General features: G+C 40.4%; 2 protein-coding genes across 3 annotated transcripts in view; one reads left to right on the forward strand and one right to left on the reverse strand.

Moving 5' to 3' along the window:
• The window catches only part of SLC44A5 (solute carrier family 44 member 5), a 369,267-nt gene extending 363,195 nt beyond the window's left edge, over positions 1-6,072 (reverse strand). For both annotated transcript variants that reach the window (XM_058658158.1, XM_058658145.1), the window contains exon 1: positions 5,903-6,072. The gene's annotated coding sequence lies outside the window, so the exon portion shown is untranslated. The remainder of the gene's footprint in view (positions 1-5,902) is intronic.
• Positions 6,073-6,223: 151 nt separating this feature from the next.
• The window catches only part of ACADM (acyl-CoA dehydrogenase medium chain), a 36,116-nt gene continuing 28,947 nt past the window's right edge, over positions 6,224-13,392 (forward strand). The window contains exons 1-2 of the mRNA XM_058658175.1: positions 6,224-6,280; positions 11,719-11,806. Of these exons, the coding sequence (XP_058514158.1) occupies positions 6,251-6,280; positions 11,719-11,806 (118 nt within the window). The 5' untranslated portion in view covers positions 6,224-6,250. The remainder of the gene's footprint in view (positions 6,281-11,718; positions 11,807-13,392) is intronic.

Below are 13,392 nucleotides of genomic sequence, written 5' to 3' on the forward strand. Positions count from 1 at the left end.
GCCATTGTTGGGGAGTGAATCATCAGAGGGAAGATCTTCCTCTCTGTCTCACCTCCTCTCTGTATATCTGACTTTCCAAAAAAAAAAAAAAAATAGATTTTTAAAAGTCTTTCAAAACACGAAAAATAACCAAAATAAAATTCCCCAAGTCTAGTCTACCAGCACACCATGGCAGCATCCCAACCTAGGGCTCTCCCCATCCTACCCACTCCAACTGTGATCAAACACATGCAAAAATCCTAAGGCTCACTCTGCCCACCTTAGCACATGCCAGGTCTCCACATGCCCCCATCAGTGCCATACCTCAGGACTCCTGAAAGCCCACACCCCCAGACTCCCAGAAGCCTACCCACACCAGTACAAGCCAGGCACTCACACTACCAGAAGCTGTACTGCAGTTTTAATATCTCAGTAACCCAACCACTTAGGACCTTAATCTCAGAGTTTTAACCTGAATATTTTTGGATTATTCTGTTTCTAGTCATGACTCTTTACCCCTACCTCCTAAGTATGAACTGGTTCTGCAAGTTTAAGACTGGCTGCTTTTAGAACTGCTCCATTAGCCACATACAATTCACTCCTTGATAGATAATCCCAACTACATTAACAATCGAGAGAAGCAGTGAGTCTTTCAATGCTATGTTCTAAGCCAATGGTTAGCTCAGTTCACCTTGTACTGCCTCTCTTTCCCTTCAGATCCCTGCCTATATCCCTCCATCAAAGTTCTTTCTCTCCAATGTTAGATTTGTTCTATTCACTCTTGTTATAATTTATGAAGCACAAGGTTTCTAACTTAGCCTTTTTTTTTTTTTTTGAAAGGCAGATTTACAAAGAGAAGGAGAGACTGAGAGAGATCTTCCACTGGTTCACTCTCCAAATGGCCGTAATGACCGGAGCTGCGCTGATCCAAGACTAGGAGCCAGGAGCTTTTCCCGGGTCTCCCACATGGGTGCAGGATTCTAAGTCTTTGGGCCATCCATGACTGCTTTTCCAGGAAACAAGTAGGGAGCTGGATGGAAAGTGGAACAGCCAGAACATGAGCCATTACCTATGTGGGATACTGCCCCTCAAATTGGAAGGTTCGCCAGATGAGCCATTATGTCAGCCCTCTCTTTTGGTCTTAAAGGCATTTTCTTTATCACTTAGCAGTTCCCAAGAAATTTTATTGCTGACCCTGTCTTGCTTCTGGTTTCTGGTTTAAAGAATGTATACCTGTCAGGAAAGGACAATAATACACTTTGGTGGTATCATCTAATTACTTCTATTACAGTCTAAACAAGAATCTAGTCTTGTTTTCACAAGCTGGCAACTTCACATTTCTGAATCTGCAAAGTTAAAAAAAAATTCAAGATCTGGTTCCAAGGTGATCACATCTTTAGATTGTCACTAAGTATGAAAGTATATGTTAATCCTTCACATGGAACAGACAGGTGTTTAAAGCAGACAATTCCACTAAGGATTAGTCCGTGGCATCTGAGCAGGAATCAAAGCAGAAAATCAATGAATGTGTAACTTTATATTTATTTATTTATTTTGAGAGGCAGAAAGATGGACACCATGGAGTCCCCTTCTGCGGATTCACCTCAAATCACGGTATCCGAATTAGGAAGCTGGGATTTCCAAATTCAGTTCAACGGGTGGCAGTATCCCTATGATTGAGCCTGCGTCACTGCCTCCCAGGGACTAAATTAGAAGAATGCTGGAGTCAGAAGCTGGCTACTGAACCAGGTACTCTTATGGTGGACACTGGTGTCTGAATAGTTGTGTTAACTACTAAATCAAATGTGCTTCTCCCTCCACTGGAATTTACTCAAACAAATGAAATCCATGTATCAAGGAGTTACCCGATATTGAATACCCAGATATCCAATATGACTGGATAAAGAAAATGTGATACTTATACTCAATGGGATACCACTCAGCAATAAAAAATAAAGTGCAGCAAATTAAAAGTACAGTGAAGAGTCTCCAACATAGAATGAAGGAGGCAGAAGAATGAATCTCAGAATTGGAAAATACATCCAAACAAACAAACAAAGAGCTGGAAGCAGAGCTGGGTCAAGCTAAAAAAAGTATTTAAGATTTGAAAGACACTATTAAAAGACCAAATATAAGAGTTATAGGAGTTCCAGAAGGTGCAGAATGAGAAACTGGGATTAAAGCTGTGTTCAATGAAATATTCAAGGAAAATTTCCCTAATCTAGAGAAAGAATTGGGAAACAACATCCAGGAGGGGCACAGAACTCCCAACAGGCTTGACCAAAAGAAATATTCACCATGACACATGATAATCAAATGCTTTCCAATTGAACATAAGGAAAAAATCCTTAGATATGCACGTGAAACTTAGATATGCAACTGTCATGTAAAGGAATGTCAATTAAACTCATAGGAAACCTCTCACAGGAAACTACACAGGCCAGAAGAGAATGGAGTGACATATTTCAGACCCTAAAAGGAAACAATTGTCGGCTCAGGATAATGTATCCAGCAGAACTTTGCTTTGTCTTTGAAAATGAAATAAAATTCTTGCACAGTAAAGAAAAGTTAAAGGAATATGCCTCTCCAAACCTGCCCTTCAAATGATACTTCAAGATGTTCTTGAGAAGAAGAATAGCGCCCACCAAAACCAAAGGCAAATGCAAAGAATATCCCAGCAAAATAGCAACAGAAGAGTAATTAATGAACAACCTGCAGCTAAATAACAGGTCCAAATTTCCACATGTTTATAGTCAACCTGAATGTAAATGGCTTCAACTCATCAATCAAACATCATAGATATGTAGACTGGATTACAAAAAACAAAACCCATATATTTGTTGCCTACAGGAGATATATCTCACCAACAAAGATCAGCAGAAACGATATCTTATGGATTTTTATTTTTTTTAATTCCATCCCTTCAAAATACTTGCTTCCTCATTAAATTCTTCAATGACTTATATATCATATAGTAGCATCACTTTCTTCAAGAAGTTTCTTGATTTTCTTATTCATTGCTTCAACAACACATTAGTCATTCAGTAGTGTGTTATTTAACTTCATGCTGTTGTTAATTTCTTTTTCCTTCCTGTTGCTGATTTTGTTTTGTGGCTTTTCATTTAAGGGGATACATAGTAGCTGTGTAATAGAGACTATCATATCTAGTAACATGTTATTTGACATTATAGCATTGTAAATTTCTCTTTGTCTTCCTGTTGTTGATTTTGTATTGTGGTTTTTCATTTAGGAAGATGTATAGTAACTCTGAAATGGAAACTAACATATCCAGATGTGAGGATACAATGCAGTATGAATCTCTACTTCCAGACTAAAGATGAACTACCAATGAAACTGTTAACTATATGACAATAGGATGATGGGCTCTCTGCCATTGTCCATGTCTGCAATGATAGACATATAACTGTTTATGAAGAAATATACTATAGTAATAATATAGGAGAACTTAGTGGCAGGGCAAGGGTCTTTGGGAGGGGGTAAAGGGAAATCGCAGGGGCCTGTGGAACTGTATCATAAAATGATAATAATAATAAAAAAGAAGTAAATAAAATAATCATGGGATTATTTTGAAATTTATTATATATGGGTTAAATTGACATTCCTTCATTTGCTTGTTCATACCTCTTGGCTATATTCCTACTGAATAACAGTCTTTTTATTTGTCAATTCTTTATTTAATTAAATCTTTTAAAATAAAAAATGTTAGCACAAAAATTCCAAAAGAAAGGAAGGAGTGAGAGGAGCACCGTTAAAAGAGTTTTACCTATGAACTAAATGAAATCTGTTCTCTCTATATTAAAAAAATAATAGCTAAAAATTGTATGCCATTAATATTATGTTCCCTTGGGATAGAGGGAGATGGTAATATGGGATAAGAAGGGTATGGGATAAGAAGAGATGGTAATATGGGTAAGAAGGAATATGGGATAATTAATTATATCATCTTAAAACACAATGAAAGCTTTCTAGAACAGTACCCAATAGAAAGGTTCTAATGGTGATGCCATTTCTACTCCCAGCGCAAAATTCAAGCGCAAGGTTGTTTGGGAGGATGTCAAATATCACCCTATTTACTACTTAATTATAATAGGTAAAGTTACACAGTGTGTAGTGTTGGAAGAATCACCTGACAACAGCCCAATCAAATGACCAAACTTGTAATCACAGGTGGTAAAAACCTGATATAAACACTTCACAAGGTGATGCAATATGAATTACTCAGTAATGAACTATGATGGATCCCTGCCAATGTTTAATCTGAATTAGCCATAGTAACTTACAATTCACAAGAAATAAGACAACTCTTAGGGCATTCTTCAAGTCAACACTCTTTTAAGGAAAAAAAATTGTTATTGGGGAAAAATGGATTGGTTTTTGGTTTCAAAAAGAGTGGAGAAAGTTAACACTCAAACTGCAGTAGATCAGTCATAGGATCCTTGCTCAAAAATGTAGACAACTGGGAAAATCTGAATATTGATTGGACAGGAAGTCATAGAGAATAACTTAATTTTCATAGATGTAACAAATGTTGCAGGGTTCCAGCAAGATGACCAGTGGGTAGTCCTCCCCCTGCAAGAGCTGGGATCCCATTTAGGAGCCAGTTTGTGTCCCTGATGCTCCACTTCCCATCCAGCTGTCTGCTTGTGGTCTAGGAAAGCAATAGAGGACAACCACGGAGGAGGCTCCTGGTTCAGATCAGCTCAGCTCCAGCCACTACAGCCACTTGGGGAGTGAATCAGAAGATGGAGATCTTTCTCTGTCTCTCCTTCTCCCTGTAGATCTGTCTTTCCAAGAAAAATAAACACATCTTTTTAAAAAGTTTTGTTGCTATGCAGGAGATACACAGCTTAAGTCTTTCGAACTGAATTATCCTTCAGATTCACAACCTACATTTCCAGCAAAAACAAAATCAGCATCAAACAAGATGCACACACACATATAATATATATATTCACAGTAAAGTGCTTGAATCTGAGTATTTGCCATTTGGATCATTCTGTGGTTTTTTTTTGTTCTTCACTTAATTTAATAAGAAATTGGAAAAATAAGATGTGCATTGCAAAATCATACCCATTTTTGTGTCTACTTTGGTTTACTAACCTCTTTATGATGTCATGAAAAACTGTTTTCTTCTCCCCTTTCCTGAATGCCCCGGTACTACTTGGCTGAATTTAGCACTTAACCAACATTCTGCCTACATCCCGGCTGGATAAACACATAATGAACTCCTAATGGGTGGAAGAGTACAGTCACAGAGTACAGAAATCAAACAACTGAAAATAAAAATGGGGATCTTCATTTAGTAAAAGAGACGGTTCAGCAAGTTAATATTTAAGGGTAAAGTGGCAAAAACTTTAAGATGATAGCAATGACACTGAAAAGTCCTGGGAAATAAGGAGAGTATTTTCACTTTCGGCTTTAATATGCGATGCTATTCACTTTTACAACAAAATATCTGAACTTGCAGTTTTACAAATCCCCTCATCTTTATAACATGCTAAGTTACATCTCTGGACCCTGGCTCCTATTGGAAGAGAAAGAGGCTACTTATAAGTACACTTCTGCAGAAAGACACTGACTTCCAACACCCATTTTCTGGGCCAAATGCTTCAGACAGACTCATCTTGCACCCTAATTCCCAAAGACCTCTCCATATCCACCCAGTTCGGCAGTCATGAATCGCCCAGAAACTCTTTTAAAAGGTGGAATCTCTTTGCAGTTAAACCCGTCCGTATGTGCAAATAACCCGCAGCACAGATACGTTTTCTCTTCAGGATCACTGCTTCGGGAACGATTCACACTCAATTAGCCTTTGTCCATCGTCTCTGGGTAAAGGTCAAGGACGACCTCAGAGGAACCCTAGCTCTGCAACGCTGCAGCCCCGCCCCGGCCGCCCTCTCACCGAGTCTCCGTCCGCCCCTCCCGTCCTTCAGGGCCTCCAGGCCCGCCTCCGGCCTCCCCGGGTCCCGAGAGCACCCGCGTCCTTTCAGGGTCGGGTTCCCACGGCCGCGCGAACCGCGCAACGACGTAGCACCACGCCTGCGCCGGCACTGACGCGCGTGCACACGCCGCTCTCCCAATCAGCTCCGCAGCCCGCCAACCCGACCCCGCGCCGCCCGGCGGCTCCCCGAGTCCAGGCCTCGCCCCGTCCTCCTGCTGGGCGGGGCCAGCCGTCACCTCCACCCTGGCCGAGCCTGTTAAGAGTCCCTGTGGGTTGTCTGTCGGCTGAGCGGCTGCTCCGGGAGTCAACATGGCAGCGGCGTTTAGGCGAAGCTGTGGGGTGAGGAGACCGGGCTGTGGTAGGGTTGGGGATTGGATGTCGTGGGCTTTGGAGAGGGTCCGGTGGGTTCAGAACAGGGGCGCTCCCAGAAAAGCAGGAAGCAGTGCTGAGGAAAGAGCTGCCCCGGGCTCCTGGAGTCTCCATGACGCAGTCCTGCAGTCCCCACCTCGCCGTGCTCGCACCCCCGCCGCCTCCTCTTGGCAAGCCGGGCTTTGACGTCTCCCGCATCCTCCAGGGCCCTGGGCCTTGTGGGAAAGAGATCCCACCTTGAGAATCGCCCTCTCCTGTCCCTAGCCCTGGAACCCTACCGTCCTTCGCGCCTTAGAACTCCATACAGCTGTAAGTTTGCGTTCCGGCAAACTTCCCCCCCCCCCCCCAGGAGCGTAAAAATAAAATAGATGTCACTCTGTAAGTAGGCGTGGTACAAAGTGTGGGGTCCGAAGAGTTCTGCCGAACCGTCGCCGAGAGGGTAAGGAAAATGGAAGACACTGCTCCGTGGGTTTGACACGCTTTTTTTTTTAGACATGGAAGAGGAAGGTTAAAAAAAAAACTGCTTCAGGTTTTGATATAATTTCTAGCATGTCACAGATTATAAACATTCCACTTTCTAGCTGCATTTTGATATCTTAAGTATTACTAATATTCACACGAGATTGCCATTTAAATGTCACTTGAAACCGAATTGAAGTGATGAACTTTGACCCAAAAAAGCTGCAGTTGCAGAATGGAGAGCGCTTGGAATGGATTGTTGCCCAGTTTTTTATACTGGACTCTGAAAGACAAAAATTAGCTCTTTAAAACTGTTTACTGTAACACTGGGAAGAGATTTTTCGATATCTCTTGAAAGGAGGATGTTGAAAAGCCTGATCCTATAAGTTAATCTTTTTATTTCTAGTTTGATACTAGCATGAAACCAAGATATATGTATATATTTAATTTTGGGATTTTTTTATAAACTGCTTTTTAAGGTTTTATTTCTATTTTTATTAGAAAGGCTGATATACAGAGAGAAGGTGATACAGGGAGCAAGGCCTTCCACCCCTGCTTCACTCTCCAAGTGGCCTCAACGGCCTGAAGCCAGGAGTTTCTTCCTGGTCTCCCATATGAATGTAGGGTCCCAAGGTCATGGCCATCCTCTACTGCTTTCCCAGACCACAAGCAGGGAGCTGGATGGGAAGTGAGGCAGCCAGGACAGGAACCGGAGCTCAAGTGGGATCCCAGCAGATGCAAGGCAAGGATTTAGCCACTAGGCTATTGTATTGGGCTGTAAGAGTAATATTTCAAAGAAATATGCAGTAATGATGTTATCATTGCAGAATTGATGCTTGTTTAAATTGCTGTCTTTTGAGTATTTGGAAGTCTGTAGTTCTGGGCAGAGAACCTGAAGTAAGAAAAACAGTATTTGTATGACATTAGACTTTCAAAATACTTTAATCATCCTAGATTACCTAGTGAGATCATTTCCAGGTTTGAATTACAACTACAGGAGGTTTGTAATCTACCCAAGGTGGCAAAAGTAGTTCTACAGTCAAGTCTTAAATTCAAACTCTAATTCCAGTGATGTTTCTGTATTCTTTTTCTACCAAGCCACCCTAACATTACGTGATTAGCAGGATCTTGAGCAATGTTCCCTGGCAATCTTTAACTTTGTCTTATATAACCTGTTTTCTGTAAAAAGTAATATGTAAACTGATACTTTGCAAATTATCATAGGTCCACTAAATAATCCATATTTAAGTTTCTTATTACGCCATTTTACCTGTTTTATGAGGTGTGATTTTTGTGCAATGGAGTTTAAACAATTAGAGTTAGATTTTTTGGTATGATTTTGTAACGTGTTTATGAAGTTGGTAGACTAACTGAAAGATCAGTATATAACCATGTTAGATAGCTTGGACTTTTTTTTTTTTTCCCAAGGTTTATTTGAAAGGCAGGATTACAGGGAGGGACACTGGTGGGAGCAAGTAGGGGAGAGAGCCTCCAGATGCTTGTTCACTCTCCAAATGGCCACAGAGGCCAGAAACTTTCTCCAGGTCTCCCACTGGGGCTCAGGGGCCCCTGCAGTTGGGCCTTCTACCTCTACTCTCCTGGTTGGATTAGCAGGGAGTTGGATCTGAAGCTGAGCAGCCAGGACTGGAACTCATGCCCACTTGGGATGCTGGTGTCACAGTTGGTAACTTAACCCACTATGCCTGAAGGCTGGCTCCAATAGCATGAATTTTTGATGGTGAATGTTAACGACTACTGGTTCTGTTAATTAGCACAATTATCTCTGCTAATTTTATTTAACCCTGAGCCCCTGTTTGTTCTTTTGCAAAATAGGAATTCATATAACACCTTATTCCTAAGGCTTGACCTGAGATGCAGTGAATTAGTATGTGCAATGTGAGTGTAAACGAGGCAGGTTTGGACAGTGAGGACCAGGAAGCTATACTTTCTTCTAAAATAAAATTAATGAAAGTGGCAAAGAAAATGTGAGTTTCCATACCATATAATATTTTTTTCAAAAGTGTGAGGTATGCTTTTAACTTGAAAGAGCTAATTGAATTATGATATTTAACCACTTAGTTGCAGTGTTGCTTTAACTGTGAATGATTTACTTTCTGAGAATGATAACTGGAGCTGGCGCCATGGCTGTACAGGCTAATCCTCTGCCTGCAAGTGCCAGCATCTCATGTGAGCATCAGTTCATAGCCTGGCTGTTCACTTCCCATCCAGCTCCCTACTTTTGGCCTGAGAAGTTAATGGAGGATGGCCAAAAGCCTTGGAACCCTGCACCAACATGGGAGACCCAGAAGACACTCCCGACTTAAGATCAGCTCAGCTCCAGCCATTGTGGCCACTCAGGAAGTCAACCAGCAAATGGAAGATCTTTCTCTCTGTTTCTTCTTCAATCTGAATATCTGCCTTTCCAGTGAAAATAAATCTTAAATGGCTAAATACTAAAATGAAATAGACACGAGACAGCTGAATGGTACCTTATAGCCATTTTAAGGTATATAGCAGTCAGTTCTGTATATAAAACTAAAACTGAAATGTCAATGGGCTAATCATAGGTTGTGGTTAAGAACTTGCTTTCTTTTTTTTTTTTTGTAACACACTGGTTACTCACAACCATGTCAATTCCATAATGTTGCAAATTGCTGTTGATGTTATGTCGGGACTCTTGGTTGAATGGGATGATATTCTGCCAGCTCTAACAACGGACCAGAAATGGTCTCCCCAAGAGACTGTTCAACCCATCTGGACAATAAATAGCTGGACTTTATACTTGGTATATGTTTACAAGGAAAGAATCTTGATTGAATTTGAACTGTAATACTGCATCAAGGTGGAGGAGGCCACCAGGGGGATTCCCAGAGCCTATGAAACTGTGACATAATGCAAAATAATTAATAAAAAAAAAAGAGAGAAACAAAAAAAAAGAAAGAAAATAAATCTTAGAAAAAAAAAAGAAAGAAAGAAAGGAAGAAAGAATTATAACCTACAAAATAGATGGTTTCTTTGCCCAGATTTTGAAAAACACAGAAATTTTATTCTAGAAACTGTATATTATTCAGCTGTTCTTTTCTCTTAGTATCTAGCTTATTAAAATTGTCAGAATAGTTCCATTAACATCTTTTTAAAAAAGATTTATTTATTTAAAAGTTAGAGAGAGGGAAAGGTAGAGAGGGAGGGAGAGAGGAAGAGATCTTCCATCTACTGATTTGCTTCCCAGATGGTTAAAGCTGTCAAGAGTGGTCCAGGAGGAAGCCAGGAACTTCTTCAAGGTCTCCCATAGGGGTACTGGACCCAGGAACTTGGGCGGTCTGTTGCTGTTTTCCTAGGCATGTTAGCAGGGAGCTGGATGGAAAGCGGAGCAGCCAAGGCTCAAAACAGCACCCATATGGAGTGACGACACTGTTGGCAGCAATTTACGTCACAGCACCACAGCATGCATCAATATCCTTTAAAGCATAAACGATGCGTTTTCTGTCCTCAAACCATTATCAGGAGCACATTAGAATTTCTGATTTTTTTAACTTTAGCAAATCCAGGTGGTAACTTTTGTGTCAATAAAGTTATCATGAATATAAAATTTGATTTCAAAGGAGATGTGTGGCAGATTGTACTTTTGTTTGTTTGTTTGTTTTAATTATTTATTATTTAACTTCATTAATTACATTGTATTATGTGACACAGTTACATAGATACTTGGGTTCTCCCCACCCCTCCCCAAACCCTCCCACCATGGTGGATTCCTCCACCTTGTTGCATAACCACAGCTCAAGTGCAGTTGAGATTCCCCCATTGCAAGCGTATACCAAACATAGAGTCCAGCATCTTATTGTCCAGTCAAGTTCAACGGCTTCTTAATTATACCCTCTCTGGTCTGAAGACAGAGCCAGCAGAGGGCAGATTGTACTTTAAAAAAAAAGATTTTACTTTTATTTGAAAGACAGAGTTACAGAGAGAAAGAGCTTCTTCTTCCATTGGGTCACTCCCCACATAGTCTCAATGGCCAAAGCTGAGCTGATCCGAAGCCAGGAATGTCCTCTGCATCTCCCACATGGGTACAGGTGCCCAAAGATTTGAGCCATCCTCCCGGGCCACGGGTGTGGAGCTTGTTGGGAGGTGGAGCAACTGGGATACAGACTGGCTCCCATGTGGGATGCTGGTGCCACAGAGGCCTAACCAGCTGTGTCACGGTGCCAGACCCAGATTGTACATTTTAAAATTTTCCTTTACATAGACGTGGGTAAGGCAAGTAGCATTGTGTAGTCTGCAATGGGCTTGGCAAACTTTTTTTTTTTTTTTAAGAAAAGAGCATAGTTTTGGCTTTTTGGACCGTGTGGTTCCTGTGGCAGTTGCATAGCGTAGCCCTGAAAGGAGCAGGAGACAATACGGGATGGCTGTGTTCCTGTAAACTTTTATTAAGTAAACTTGTGACTGCTGTAGATTGCTGACCTCTGGTTTACAAGACTGTAAAGATGCCCATGGACAATACCTGAAAATACAGGACATGGCTTTATGATTTGATTTGCTTTATTAAACAGTGCAAGGCACCCAGGGACAAGTTGTTAAAGTTAGTGGTGTAGCAGTTCTTAAACTCAGTGCAGACCATCCAGTTCCCTTCTACCTGATCACCAGTGTCCTCAGAGCTTCTGAGGGATATTTCCAAAATGGTCACCTTTAGCCTTCCTGCTCTCTCTGTCATTTGTCCCGTGACCTTCCACTTCAGTAGTGCCGAGACACCTATTAATCTTATTTTCCTTTTTTTAAAATCTATGATATTCTAAAAATTGTTGGTTGGTTTATTTATATAGAAGGCATGTAAGTAATAATGACTGGTAAAACAGTACCCTTGAGTATAATTAAAGAAGTTGCTGAACCCATAATTCCAGTGTTCTCTTAACAGATGTTTATCAAATTTATTTTAACAAAGTTGTTTTTTATAGGTCTTGAGAAATATTTCTCGCATTGACTGGAGATTACAGCACACAAAAGCAGTCCCAAAACATGAACCAGGATTAGGATTTAGTTTTGGTATGTTATAATCTTTTTACTTTACTTTTATTATACACATGAAAATATATACCACCACCCACAGACTGTTAACCCTCACACTGGTTCTTTCTAATCTTGTTTTCTTCTTCTATAGGTTACGCTGTATGTTAGACCCAGGTTAGAGCAAACATATAGGTCTTCTCTTTCCTGAATACTTGTAGTCCAAAATAAATGACAGTTGTGCTGGTGTGTATGGATAAACTTCAATTTACAGATGTGTATATATATATGTGTGTGTGTGTGTGTACACTTTTAAAACACTCTTCAGTGGCTTCTTTACTGGCACAGCAGTTAGGTAGCTATCTGTGACAACCCTCTGCCTTTCCAATAACTTAAGTTAATTAACTAATTTCAAAAATCCAATCCTTAGATACACAGTGCTAGGTGTTCGGTAACAAGAATGAAGAACCCTTTTCCTGCCAATGACCATTTGGACATTTGGATATTTATAACATCATTCATAGGCTATACAGAATTAATTACAGTAATTCAAAAATTATCCTGCTATGGATTTATTCAGTTATATTATTGCTTTCAGTTCTCTTTTTCTTTTTTCTTTTTTTTTTTTTAGAGCCAGACCAAATGATTTCTGGGGCCTTATGTGGCCCATGTGGTGGGTGTTTCACACCCCTGATGGAAAAGCCTCTTTAGGCCATAATTATTGAACTGTAATTTTTGTGCTAATAGATGATGTTCACAGTCCTGGGCTTAGGACGCCACATCAGACAGACCGCTTTATCTTTAGAAAATGAAAATCTCAAGCCACTGGTTTTAAATAATCATTCCTATCTTTGTCATCCTTTGCTGCCTTTTTAAAAAATAAGATTTATGTTTATTTATGTTTAATTTTTATTTGAAAGGCAAAGTTACAGATGTAAAAAGAGAGACAGAAAGAGCAATCTTCCTTGTGGTGGCCCCCTCTCCAAATGGCTGCAACGGCCAGAGTAAGGCCAATCCAAGGCAAGGAACCAGGAGCTTCTTCCTGGTCTCCCATGTTGAGTGCAGGGGCCTAAGGACTTGGGCCATCTTCTACTGCTTTCTCGGGCTGTTAGCAGGGAGGTTGATACAAAGTGGAATAGCTGAGACTCGAGCAGGCACCTAATATGGATGCTCGCTCCACAGGCAGAGACTTAATGTGCCATACCTTGGCACCAGCCCCCATTCTTCACCTTCTAAGTTCATCTTGCTCCCAAATTTTTACTTTTCCTTTAGTTAAAAATGCATTGGTTGATTTAATCTCAAAAAATAGTTAAAAGGCAACTTGGTTAACTCACACCTGGTAAGAATGCATTATTTTTGTTTTCTTACAGATTTTTTTCTTTCTTTAGCCTTTTTTCTGAGCATTAGTAGAAAATTTGCAAATACTACAAGAAGAGATGGCATTGATTTGATGTGATTACTGTTCAGTGTGACAGACTGAGTTAATTTCAAGTGATTGGGAAAGAGATTACGAAGCTCAAGTACAGGAATATGCAGATATTATCTATGCTCACTTGATCCTTTCAAAATTAGGATAATATCTGTAATATAATTTCTCTGATGATTACATTACATGCTGTGTAGGT

The sequence above is a fragment of the Ochotona princeps genome, chromosome 2 (assembly GCF_030435755.1).
Source record: "Ochotona princeps isolate mOchPri1 chromosome 2, mOchPri1.hap1, whole genome shotgun sequence".
Lineage (NCBI taxonomy): Eukaryota > Metazoa > Chordata > Mammalia > Lagomorpha > Ochotonidae > Ochotona > Ochotona princeps.